Below are 13213 nucleotides of genomic sequence, written 5' to 3'. Positions count from 1 at the left end.
AAGCTCTGACCCAGTTGCTAGCCTAGAAGCTATCTAAACAGTAGAGGTTTCATGACTCCAAACTGATGCTACTTCTCTTTCTATTTAAACTAGTTTAACTCATAAATCAAGTTGTTTGTTTTTTAGCATAAATTTTCATCCTAGTAATTCATAAGTGCTATACAAAAGACATATGATTTAAACACTTGGAATTAATTACTTCAGAAAGACCTTTTAAAAATTGAAAAAAATATATTAAGTTCAGAGAGGAAGGGAGAGGGAGATAGAAACATCAATGAGATAGAATCATTGCTCGGCTGCCTCCTGCACGCCCCCTACTGGGGATCGAGCCCAAAATCCGGGCTTGTGCCCTGACCAGGAATTGAACTGTGAGCTCTGTGGCTCAGCATCCTACTGGAGATAGTGAGAAAGAAGGATCAGTTTGAATCATAAAAGCCAGAAAGTAATTAATGGAATAATATGAGTGATGGAGACCCATCGGAAGTTGCCAACTGGAGAGTGACAGCATAAAAATAGAAATAAGGTATGATGCATTTAGTGGAAAGGAGCTGGTTAGGCCCCGAGAAAGAGCTTCTAAGGTCCCACTCTCTGGCATACAGTGAGTAGAGTGTAGACCACACAGGAACTGACTCATGAGCACATGGCATAGTGCATTTATAGAAATGGACACTAATCTCAGTGGACATTTACACAGTCCCCCTGCTATACATTTATTTTGTCATATCTAAAAACGATGTCTGAACATTTAATTTCTGTCTGGTAAGAACTAATAGGGGCTTAAGAAGACATTTTCAAAGAGTGAATATAAGCGAGAAAAATTATATTTATACTAAAATTCGTTCTACCCACTCCACAGTGCAATAGATCCTTGAGGCAACTTCCAATTAGAAGCAGCGGTTCTCAATCTGTGGGTCGCAACCCCTGAAAATACATCCTGCATATCAGATATTTACATTACGATTCATAACAGTAGCAAAATTACAGTAGCAATGAAAATAATTTTATGGTTGGGGTCACCACAACATGAGGAGCTGTATTAAAGGGTCGTGGCATTAGGAAGGTTGAGAACGACTGCTAGATGCTGTCTATGGTGGCAGAGAGCTGAGTGCCATGGTCTTCAGGGCAGAGCAATAAACATAACTCTGGTAATCCATTGTACATCTATAATTGGGGAATACTATAATGCAGTTGTTCTAATTTTATTGGGTAAATCAAATGAAAAGACCCAGTACCTGATAAAGGAGCAAAAAGCTGTTAGACTTTGGTCAAGCAGAGAAAATGGCCTAATGATGGAAGAAATAGATATTATAGTTTTCTTCCTTCAGTTTCTCAACTAGATCCGTTAGCCAAATAGTCTAAAAAATTTGGACCATAGGTCTAATTCAGATATTATTCGAGACCATCATGATTTAAATCGCTGTACTGGCTTATACCAAATTACCCAATGTCCAGTCTAAGACCAATGTGTTTAAATGGTTTTATGGTGCTGCTAATATGATCTAACCAACTCCCAAAATGAAAACTCTGTTAGAAGCAAGTATCCTCAGTTTCAGCATGTGGCTTACCCAGTGAGATTCCTGAAAAGCTTGGGGTTGATGATGAACCAGTGTACGGGAGTTCCACATTAAGTCATAATGGCTTTGTGTTTAGAGAGTACATGCCAATTGGTGAAATCAGGCACAGAGGAGAGTAAGAGTTTCTTGTACTAACAACATAGCAATTGATCACTCACTTGTTACTCAAAACAAGAGAACCTCAAAGAGGAATTTAATTCCAGAACAGAGGCGTGACCTTACTCTAATGTCCTTCTTAGAGAAAATGTCTACTTCAGATTTGATGGAGAACCTTAGGGAAGAACTGACCTGTTTCATCTGCTTGGACTATTTCACCAGCCCAGTGACCACTGAATGTGGACACAGCTTTTGCCTGGTGTGTCTCCTGAGGAGCTGGGAGCAACACAACACTCCTTTTTCTTGTCCTGAGTGCTGGAGGACCTTGGAGGCCCCTCACTTCCAGCCCAATGAGCGTCTGGGGAGGCTGGCTGGCATCGGCAAGCAACTCAGGTCCCAGGTGCTGCAGAGCGAGGACCAACAAGGCCCCTACGGGAGAATGCTGGCAGCCACTATGATGCACCCTGAGGAGGATCAGGGTGTAAACGCTTTCTCGTCCCAGTGTCATGGAATAAACAGAATGTCTCTCTCCAGTGAAGCTGAGGAGCATCACAAAGTAAGATTGGCTGCTCAATACAAATTTCAGAGCCGATCAGGTTCCATCACTCAATTCCCATAGAATTGTCTCCCGGCGACAACCATCTCCAGGCACAGACCACACACTTGGCCCGGATTCTGCTTTACCCTTCCTTGTAGGGTCCCAGTCATCTTGTTGTTATTGGTCCTCGAGACCCCTACACGACCTGGTGCACCGCTCATTTGTCACAGAGTGTTTGTTTCTATTGCAGGAGAAACTCCAGGAAATCCTAAATCTTTTGTGTAAAAAGAAAAAGGAAACTCAGGTTATGTTAACCCACGAGAAGGAGAGAGTGATATTGTGTAAGGTCAGTGACTGTCCTGTTTGTGCATCTTGTATGTGATTCCACGAGGGGGGCATTTCTGAAGGGACACTTAGTGAAATGAGAGGGGAAAGACAACATTTCCCAGCCCCCATCTACAGTATGCAGTATCCCTGCTCTGGCCTACCTACCTTTGCTTGTCCACCTGGGAATCTCAAAACTCAATTCAATTTCCCATCCCCAGGCCAGCTTCCCTCACCCCTTGGCGCACCTTTATAACTCAGAAGCTACCTCTATTTTAGCTCTTATTATAATTATCTAAAATACAATGTATACTTATAGATAGATAGATATCATAAAATGGAAATCAATAGAGACATTTCAAGTGCTTTGGGTTGAAAAAAAATTAAAAACAAAAGAGAAAGGAAAAATATGACAAAATATTAGTTAGGATTAGTACACCTGCACAAATGCTAGTTTGTTGAGGTTAGTCAAATTAATTTTAATTTTAGCTGTCTAGCAATGCAGAGAACCAAATGTTTAGATATTTTAAAAATATGTTTGTATCTAATTCTCCTACTAAACTTTGAGTTCTTATTTTTTTAATATATTTTATTGATTTCTTACAGAGAGGAAGGGAGAGGGATAGAGAGTTAGAAACATCATGAGAGAGAAACATCGATCAGCTGCCTCCTGCACATTCCCTACTGGGTATGTGCCCGCAATCAAGGTCCATGCCCTTGACCGGAATCGAACCTGGGACCCTTGAGTCCGCAGGCCGATGCTCTATCCACTGAGCCAAACCGGTTAGGGCAAAACTTTGAATTCTTAAATGGGAGTATTTGTGATGTACATTTCTATATCTAGTATGTGAGCCAATGACTACTTTGATTGAGTAAATATTTGTTGAATAAATGAACACACTTTAAAAAATAATGTTGTCCTTATTTTATACTGCCTTATATTTATAATGGGACTGATCATCACATGTCATATATATTTTTTGTTTATTTTTGTTTTTTTTTTCTTTTTTCCAGTAGAATGACAACCTCCTGGGAATATAAAATTTGGGGTTTCTTTACTATTCTATCTACACACAACTAAAATACAACTTATTCAACCCAGCTAGTCTATATATATATATATATATATATATATATATATATATATATATATAAAAATTATCACAGTGAAACCCTAGGACTTTGTAAGGGTGAAAAAACACATTCTGTTACTAACCTTACTAACCTTATTTTATTGTGTGTGTGTGTGTGTGTTTGTGATGGCAGGAAGAGACAAAGAATTGTAAACAGGTGGTTGTGTCCGAATATGTAAAAATGCACCAGTTCCTGAAAGAGGAGGAGCAGCTACATCTGCAGCTGCTGGAAAAGGAGGAAAGAGAGAACCTGAAGAAACTGAGGGACAATGAGATCAAGCTGATCCAGCAAGTAAGGGGCCTGAGCAAAATGATTGGTCAGATAGAGTCCATGTGTCAGAACTCGAATATAGCATCTTTAGAGGTAAGAACATTGGGAAAATTAATGGAAAGTATGTAGTAACACATAATATTTCAGTCATACAAGATAAAATGTTCTTTATTAACCTAGAAAACTAAGTTCTGATTCAAAAATAGTTTTCTGAAAGAATTAACATTCTATCAATACTAATAAAAGGGTGATATGCTAATTAGACCGGATAGACCGGACATCTTCCAGACATCCTTCCGGACGGACGTCCTTCCGGACAAAGCTGCAGTGGCTGCAAGGGCCGAGGAGGGCAGGCAGCCGCCGTGGCCTGCAGTGGCAGCAGCAGTGGGGTGATGGGGGCAATGCCTTCCCCTGATAGGCCCGGTCGCCTCCCGCAAAGGGAGGCCAGACTGTGAAGCGGGCCTAAGCCGTCAATAGGACATCCCCTGAGGGCTCCTGGACTGTGAGAGGGGGCAGGCCGGGCTAAGGGACCCCCCCCCCAGTGCACAAATTTTCATGCACTGGGCCTCTAGTATAGTATAAATAAAGAGGTGGAGAAAAAAACAAAGGGATATCCACCTGAACCAAGGTTGATGATGACTCCAATTTCTCCTGTGCCTGCCTCTCTGCAACCTCGGCTTTGCCAAATATTTTAAGTTTAGTGAGCATCAACTATGGGCTGGACACATTAAATATTTTTTTCTTAAAGGAACACTTGTGCACTGCTGGTGGGAATGCAGACTGGTGCAGCCACTATGGAAGGCAGTATGGAGGTTCCTCAAAAAATTGGAAATGGAACTCCCATTTGACCCTGTGATCCCACTTCTAGGAATATATCCCAAGAAACCAGAAACACCAATCAGAAAGGATATATGCACCCAGATGTTCACAGCAGCATAATTCACCATAGCTAAGATCTGGAAACAGCCTAAGTGCCCATCAGTAGATGAATGGATTAGAAAACTGTGGTACATCTACACGATGGAATACTATGCTGCTGTAAGAAAGAAGGTACTCTTACCATTTGCAACGGCATGGATGGAGCTGGAGAGCATTATGCTAAGTGAAATAAGCCAGTCAATGAAGGAAAAATACCACATGATCTCACTCATTCATGGATAATAGAGACCATTATAAACTTTTGAACAATAATAGATACAGAGGCAGAGCTGCCTCACACAGATTGTCAAACTGCAGCGGGAAGGCCGGGGAGGGTTGGGGGGCAGGAGGGAGGGGGTTAAGAGATCAACTGAAGGGCTTGTATCCATGCATATGAGCATAACCAATGGACATAAGACACTGGGGGGTAGGGGAAGCCGGGGTATTGTCAAGGGCGGGGGGAAAAAAAGGACACATATGTAATACCCTTTGTAATGCATTAAGCAATAAAAAAAAATAATAAAAAAAAGGTAAAAAAAAATTTTTTTTCTTTATTGACTAAGGTATTACATATGTGTCCTTATCCCCCCATTGCCTCCCCCCACCCCCCACTCATGCCCTCACCCCCCTGGTGTCTATGTCCATTGGTTAGGCTTATATACATGCATACAAGTCCTTTGGTTGATCTCTCCCCCTTACCCCTACCCTCCCCTACCTTCCCTCTGAGATTTGACAGCCTGATCGATGCTTCTCTGTCTCAGGATCTGTTTTTGTTCATCAGTTTATGTTGCTCATTATATTCCACAAATGAGTGAGATCATGTGATATTTATCTTTCTCTGATTGGTTTATTTTGCTTAGCATAATGCTCTCCAGTTCCATCCATGCTGTTGCAAATGGTAAGAATTCCTTCTTTTTTATTGCAGCGTAGTATTCCATTGTGTAGATGTACCACAGTTTATTAATCCACTCATCTGCTGATGGGCACTTAGGCTGTTTCCAAATCTTAGCTATTGTAAATTGTGCTGCTATGAACATAGGGGTGCATATATCCTTTCTGATTGGTGTTTCTGGTTTCTTGGGATATATTCCTAGGAGTGGGATCACTGGGTCAAATGGGAGTTACATTTTTAGTTTTTTGAGGAAACTCAATACTGTTCTCCACAGTGGCTGTACCAGTCTGCATTCCCACCAGCAGTGCACGAGGGTTCCTTTGCATCCTCGCCAGCACTTGTCATTTGTTGATTTGTTGATGATAGCCATTCTGACAGGTGTGAGATGGTACCCACTGTCGTTTTGATTTGCATCTTTCGGATGATTAGTGACTTTGAGCATGTTTTCATGTGTCTCTTGGCCTTCCTTATGTCCTCTTTCAAAAAGAATCTATTTAGGTCCATTGCCCATTTTTTGATTGGGTTGTTTATCTTCCTTTTGTTAAGTTGTATGAGTTCCCTGTAAATGTTGGAGATTAAACCCTTATTGGTGATAACATTGGCAAATATGTTCTCACATGCAGTGGGCTTTCTTGTTGTTTTGTTGATTGTTCCTTTTGCTATATAGAAGCTTTTTATTTTGATGTAGTCCTATTTGTTTATTTTCTCTTTAGTTTCCATTGCCCTAGGACAGTGATGGCGAACCTTTTGAGCTTGGCGTGTCAGCATTTTGAAAAACCCTAACTTAACTCTGGTACCGTGTCACATAGAAATGTTTTGATATTTGCAACCATAGTAAAACAAAGATTTATATTTTTGATATTTATTTTATATATTTAAATGCCATTTAACAAAGAAAAAACAACCAAAAAAATGAGTTCGCATGTCACCTCTGACACGCGTGTCATAGGTTCGCCATCACTGCCCTAGGAGCTGTATCGGTGAAGATATTGCTTCGGCATATGTCTTCCCAACAACCCACTCCAACTATACACACAGGTTTAGTCTCAGCTCTCACTGGCCACTTTCCTGTAGTTACCTCTGAGTCCCCAAGACATTGGATAATGAAGCCAATAGTCTGGCTCCTTTGTCAGCCACAGGTTCTCTTGACAAAGTGATGATATGAAAAAAAAAAAAAAAAAGAAAGGACATGCCCTGGCTGGCATTGCTCAGTGGTTAGAGTGTTGGCCTGCGCAACGAAGGGTCATAGGTCTGATTTTGGTCAAGGGCATGTATCTGGGTTGTAGGTTAGATCCTTGCCCAGTTGGGATGCGTGCAGGAGGCAGCCAATGGATGTGACTCTCTCACATCAATCTTTCTCTCTTCCTCCTCCTCCCTCCTTTCCATTTTCTCTGAAACTCAATGGAAAAAATATCCTCAGGTGAGGATTAAAAACAAAAAGGGAAAGGACAAAGTAGTCTAGTCATTTGAGAAATGTCTCATGTTCACAAGAACTCACCCCTAGAAGAAGCAGGGGATTTCTTTGCTCTGCCATATGCACTCCCACTCGAGGTGCCCTAGAGCTGTAGGAAGCAGATTCTGTGAAATTTTCAAGGACTGTATCCAACATGGATTCAGTCTTTGCTATTGATCAAAGTGCACAAATACTAACCTTCTTTCTGTTATATCCGTAGGAGATGGAAGAAGCACTGGAAAGGTAGGTTTCCATCCCGTGTTCAGGGATGTCAGATACAGGGATGTGGTGCTGATGAAATAGGTTGGGGACAGAGTGGGGATGAGAGTGTCCATGCTGCTGGGACAAAATGAGCAGGTCATGCTGAGGAGATGGAGTGACACTCTGCCCTCTTGTAGGAGTGAGCCACTGTTGCTTCAGTGTCCAGAGACCACCAGCACAGAGCTGAGTCTGTGCCGCATCACCGGAATGAGGGAGATGCTAAGAAAATTCCACGGTAAGTCAGCCTGATTTCCAGAGTTAGCTTCAGCTTTCTCTCACAGAATGTTCAGCGTCTGGGTGCCAGGCTCTCAGTGAAGGCATTCTGAGCCAGCAGGGAGCACCGGCAAAGGCTGGGCCACAGAGCAGCTCTGTGCTGGAGTAGACAGACACAGGTGGGATTGATGTCTGCCTGGCTTTGTCTTTTAATGCTTCCTGATCCTTCCTTTGTTGGTTTGTTTTCATTGTTCTGTTTTGTCCATCTCAGCCCCTTACACATACTCACACACCTCTTCAGGGGTTTCTGCATTTCCACCCCTGTCTTTGTCAGGACAAAAGCTAACACACTTAAATCCCAGTGAGAGAACATTCAAAGAACTATCCTTTTAGAATACTCCAGCTATTTAGACTGGCAAGGAGGAGAGAGGTCAGTGTTAGTCTCAACATTGATCTTGACAATCTGACTTTCAGAGAAAGACCTAATCAACTTTGGACTCCATAGATATTTGATAAGTGCCGACTATGTGCCTGGTACTAGGCTGTGAGGCTCTGAGCATACTTACAATGACAACAAGATGGACTTGCCTTTGCTTTTGTAGAACTTCCAATGAAATTGTGGAGATGGACATTAATAATCACAGATATTTATTGATAATTGGAATTCGACCTATCAATAAAAGTATAAATTGTATGATAAAGGGGACCCAATCTTTTCTGGAGAGTAGGTGAAAGTAGGAGGCCTCTTCTTTTAAAAAAATATTTTTATTGATTTCAGAGAGGAAGGGAGAGATAGAAACATCAATGATGAGAATCATTGATTAGCTGTTTCCTGCATGTCCCACACTGGAGATCAGTATGTGCCCTTGACCAGAATCCAACCTGGGATCCTTCAGTCCACAGGCCGACACCCTATCCACTGAGATATCAGCTAGGGCTGGAGGCCTCTTCTGTAACATCCTGTCAAGAATGAGAGAGGAGTCTCTCACTGGTGCACCTCACCAAAGGGTCACTGGGGTTGAACTAACTCCTATGCAGCTGCACGTAAGCATGACATCATGAAGAATGCTCTTTAGGAATTACTATTCCAGCTCTCAGTAACTTTGTAATCTTGGTCCAGCTTTCTAACCTTTATGAATCTAAGTTTTCTCCTTAATAAAAAAAAATAGAAAAACAATAATGCGTGTCACGATTAAATGAGATAATGTACAGAAAATGGTTGATATCTAAGTAGGAGTTCAGTAAATGATAACTGCCTATATTTCTCTCCCACTCCAATGGACGAACCAGAAGCAACCCTGGCTGAAGCAAATACAAATGACAAAGGGTACATCACCCTGTGTGGATAAATAGTTCTGAGTGCTCAGACTGTCTTGTGAACAAACAACTTCCATTCCATTACCAGAGCTTCCTCTCTCCCTCTCAGACAGGCTAAATATCACTTTCCACACAACCATCTTCTGTTTCCTTTTAGAAATGCATTCTCTCTTTTGTGAAACAGTAAAAGGGCTCAGAGATCATTTTCTCAAAAAAAAAAAATCCCCACCATGCTCACCTAAGTTATATTTTTAAAAAGTAGGACTGAATACTAAGAATTTAATTTACATTCCACATACATGGAGGGGGGTTTCAAGAATACAAATGAGCCCTAACTGGTTTTGCTCAGTGGATAGAGTATTGGCCCGCTGACTGAAGAGTCCCAGGTTTGATTCCAGTCAAGGGCATGTATCGTGATTGTGGGCTCAAACCCCAGTAGGGGGTGTACAGGAGGCAGCTGATTGATGTTTCTCTCTCATCCATGTTTCTATCTCTCTATCCCTTTCCCTTCCTCTCTCTAAAAATAAATACAAATATTTTTAAAGAGAATACAAGTGAGCATTCATTCTTTACTCCTCTTGCAGCAGATATAACTCTGGATCCAGACACAGCCAATGCCTACCTTATCTTGTCTGAGGATCTGAAAAGTGTGAGATATGGAGGGATCCGACAGAAGCTACCTGACAACCCAGAGAGATTTGACCAGTCTGCAACTGTGTTGGGTGCTCAGAGCTTCACCTGCGGGAGACACTACTGGGAGGTGGAAGTCGGAAACAAGACCGAGTGGGAAGTGGGCATCTGTAAGGACTCCGTAAGCAGAAAGGGGAATCTCCCCAAGCCCCCCGGAGACCTCTTCTCACTTATCGGCTTAAAAATTGGAGATGATTATAGCCTTTGGGTCTCATCACCTTTGAAAGGTCAACATGTCAGAGAGCCTGTGCAAAAGGTCGGTGTGTTCTTAGACTATGAGTCTGGACACATAGCATTCTACAACGTGACAGATGAGTCTCTCATCTACAGCTTCCCTCCGGACTCCTTCGAAGAGGCACTCAGACCTATATTTTCTCCTTGCCTCCCAAATGAAGGGACGAACACAGGCCCCCTTACCATCTGCTCACTGAATAGCTATGTCTGAGGAGATGCCCCTGAGTCTCTCTGAGAATGAGGTCTAAGACCAACAGATGACTGTTAATTAAGATGACAAATGAGTTGATAGTATTAACATCAGGTGATCTAAAAGTAAAGCTCCCCACCCCAAAGAGTTTCCATTAACTTGAACCTACAGTGAACAGCCAAATTGGACAATCAACTTCTAACACAAATAGGAGAAAGCCAACCCTATCGCGTGTCTTTAACTAAATTTATCATCTAGACCATCCCATGTTTGTGCCGATCACGAAACATGTAGAATTAGAATTAGCCCTATTACCCTGAATCCCACGGCCATAGGCCAGTTTTATAAATATATATCATTTTTTCAAGTGTATTTATTTATTTGATGCTAAAACACTGCTGTTTGAAGGTGTCTTTGTTCCATGTGCAGAGCTCTTATACTGATGCAATCCTAACCCCTCCAGGGGCTAGATGCACGGGTCCTCCCTTCCACGGGCAATGAGAGGGGCACACGGCACAGCCTCCTCTGAAAAGTCACTTTTCTTTCCATCCCATGGGGCCTGGAGCACTTTTGCTCAGGGAGGGTTCAGAATGCTGCAAATATGTGTATGACTATCACTGTATCATTCATGCTTCCATAATCACAAAACACTGAAACATCTGCTAACACGTTCAAAGATGACAGAGCAAAGTTTCTACTCAATAAATCTATCAATGCTGTGGGTGCCAAGTTACCTTATTAAGTTTTATGTAAGGTTATTTTCTGTGCTTTTGCTATTTGCAGAAGCCTTTTTACAAATTTTTATTGAATTTATTCAGGTGACATTGGTTAATAAAATTATACAGGTTTCAAATGTACATGACATATTTTACTTATAACTATAATTTTTGTTTTTTTGCTTAATCCCTTCACCTTTTTCACCTAGCCCCACACCCCACCAACTCCTCTGACAGTTGTCAGTCCGTTCTCTATAAGTCTGTTTCTATCTTATTTGTTAGTTTATTTTGTTCATTAGATTCCCCATATGAGTGAAGTCATATGGTACTTGTCTTTCTCTGATTGGATTTTTCACTTAGTGAAATGTTCTCCAGGACCATTCATGCTGTCACAAAGGGTAAGATTTCCTCCTTTTTTAAAACCAAGTAGTATTCCATTGTGTCAATGTACCAAACCTTTTTTATCCACTCATCTACTGATGGGCACTTGGGCTGCTTCCAAATCTTGGATATTGTAAATAATACTGCAATGAACATAGAGGTACATATATTCTTTTAAAAAAATGTTTTGGGTTTTCTCGGATATATTCCCAGAGTGCAATTGCTGGATCAGAAAGCAGTTCCATATTTAAATTTTCGAGGTAACTCCACATTGATTTCCATAGTGGCTGCACCAATCTGTATTACCACCCACCGTGCACAAGGATTCCCTTTTCTCCACATCCTTGCCAACATATATTTTGAAAATTAAATATCACTTATTAGATATTTCTTGAAAATATGACTTTTTAAGTCCCTAAATATATAAACATGTACCTTCTAAGAATTAGTGCCTTTTGTTAAATTACATTTATCATATCAAAAATTCACATTCAATAAATGGTATTATTTAATGATATTTAATAAATATTTTATATTAAAAATTTCTCAGTTAGGGTTGTAATGTTCTTTATTCTTCCAGCATCCAGGAATAATACAGGATCATGCAGGAACTGTAATTGTCTTAAAAAAACAATTTAAAAAATATATTTTTATTGATTTCAGAGAGAAAGAGAGAGGGAGAAATAGAAACCTCAATGATGAGAGAGAAATGTTGATCAGCTGCCTTCTGAATGCCCCTCACTGGGGATCGAGGCCACAACCATTGCTGGCCTTGGGTATGTGCCCTTGACCAGAATCAAACCTTGGACCCTTCGGTCCACAAGCCGACACTCTGAGCCAAACCAGCCAGGGCATTGAAAAATATAATTTTTAATGGGAGTAATATCTTATTTTCTGAGTTCCCCTGACTTATTTAATTATTCCCCTGGGGTGGGAAATTTAGCTTATTTTTCGTTTGTAGTCACCATAAGCAACATTGATGAATGACATGAAGATAAAGTTTTGGGTGTATTTATAATTATCCCTCGAGTCTATCTCCTTCGGGCAGAGCAGTTTCTTGTGGATCCCGCTGGCATATGGTTGTAGTTGTGCATCTGCCCACAAGTTTTCTGCTCCACAGGTAGTCCAAAAGGTTCTACTCCCTGGCATTTCCACAGCGAAGATGCGGAAGCACAGCTTGGAGACACGAAAGAACACGTTTTCCTCTGCCCTACAGTCTTGCCAGCAGCACTGCATTTATTCCAAAAAAATCTCTCCGGGAGCAACGAAGGAGTAGTGCTTGGGCTTTGAAATCAAACAGTCCTTGGTCTGAACACTTACCTTCACAAAATAACTGTTTCAACTTTCACAAGTTATTTCAACTCTCCGAGCCTTGGTTTCCTCTTCTCAAAAACTGAAGGATACCTACGTGTGATGATTATGTGAGAACACAGAAAACCGTGGATTCGTGTGCATGGCGATTTGTTACTTCTCCCCTCCCCACCTTAGAGACTGCGCTTTGCAAATGTTTAGGGGCCAAAAAGCCATAGAATGCTTATGACGAATATAGAAAACATAGGCAACAAAGTCTCTGAAAGATTTCCAAAGTAGTAGTTATTTTACTAGTATAGGAAAAGTATTAACACAAAATTTAGTTGGAGAGAAAAAAACCTTTATGGATCATTTTCTTATCTTTCATGGAAATCTTTTTGACCTTCACACCTGTGAGCAGCTCATTGCCTAATAAAAAATAAATACAATAAGTAGGAGATAGATAAAAATGAAAACTTCTAATGTGGTAACTTCACTGTCATTCCTCTATCTTGGTGATCTCACACCAGCACTCTGCCGGCACTCTAAGCGCTGTCCCTAGCGGAATGGCGATGCAGCCTTATTAACCTCTGTTGGCTCTGCTGGTGGTGCTCAAGTAGATTGGGGGACCTGAGATATTCGCCCCATCAGCCTTTGGGTGGGGCTTGGGTGGTCACCACCAGCTGTGAACCTCTTCCTCCCTTTAAAACCTTATAAGTCAT

General features: G+C 41.3%; 1 protein-coding gene across 1 annotated transcript; it reads left to right on the top strand.

Moving 5' to 3' along the window:
* The first annotated feature begins 1800 nt into the window (after window positions 1-1800).
* Window positions 1801-10125, top strand: TRIML1 (tripartite motif family like 1). The gene is made up of 6 exons (XM_006092642.1): window positions 1801-2226; window positions 2459-2554; window positions 3799-4029; window positions 7420-7442; window positions 7598-7695; window positions 9575-10125. Exons 1-6 carry the CDS (start codon window positions 1801-1803, stop codon window positions 10123-10125), a joined length of 1425 nt encoding a protein of 474 aa, XP_006092704.1.
* Window positions 10126-13213: the final 3088 nt, after the last annotated feature.

This window comes from Myotis lucifugus, unplaced genomic scaffold, assembly GCF_000147115.1.
Source record: "Myotis lucifugus unplaced genomic scaffold, Myoluc2.0 scaffold_102, whole genome shotgun sequence".
NCBI lineage: Eukaryota > Metazoa > Chordata > Mammalia > Chiroptera > Vespertilionidae > Myotis > Myotis lucifugus.
This window is presented reverse-complemented; position numbering and strand designations above follow the sequence as displayed.

What these genes read in the sequence shown, in the direction of transcription:
- TRIML1 (XM_006092642.1), top strand. Translation starts at nt 1,801, where the DNA reads ATGTCCTTCTTAGAGAAAATGTCTACTTCAGATTTGATGGAGAACCTT. An exon ending in AAGCTGAGGAGCATCACAAA is followed by an intron (nt 2,227 to 2,458) that starts GTAAGATTGGCT and finishes TTTCTATTGCAG; the next exon opens with GAGAAACTCCAGGAAATCCT. An exon ending in GATGCTAAGAAAATTCCACG is followed by an intron (nt 7,696 to 9,574) that starts GTAAGTCAGCCT and finishes CTCCTCTTGCAG; the next exon opens with CAGATATAACTCTGGATCCA.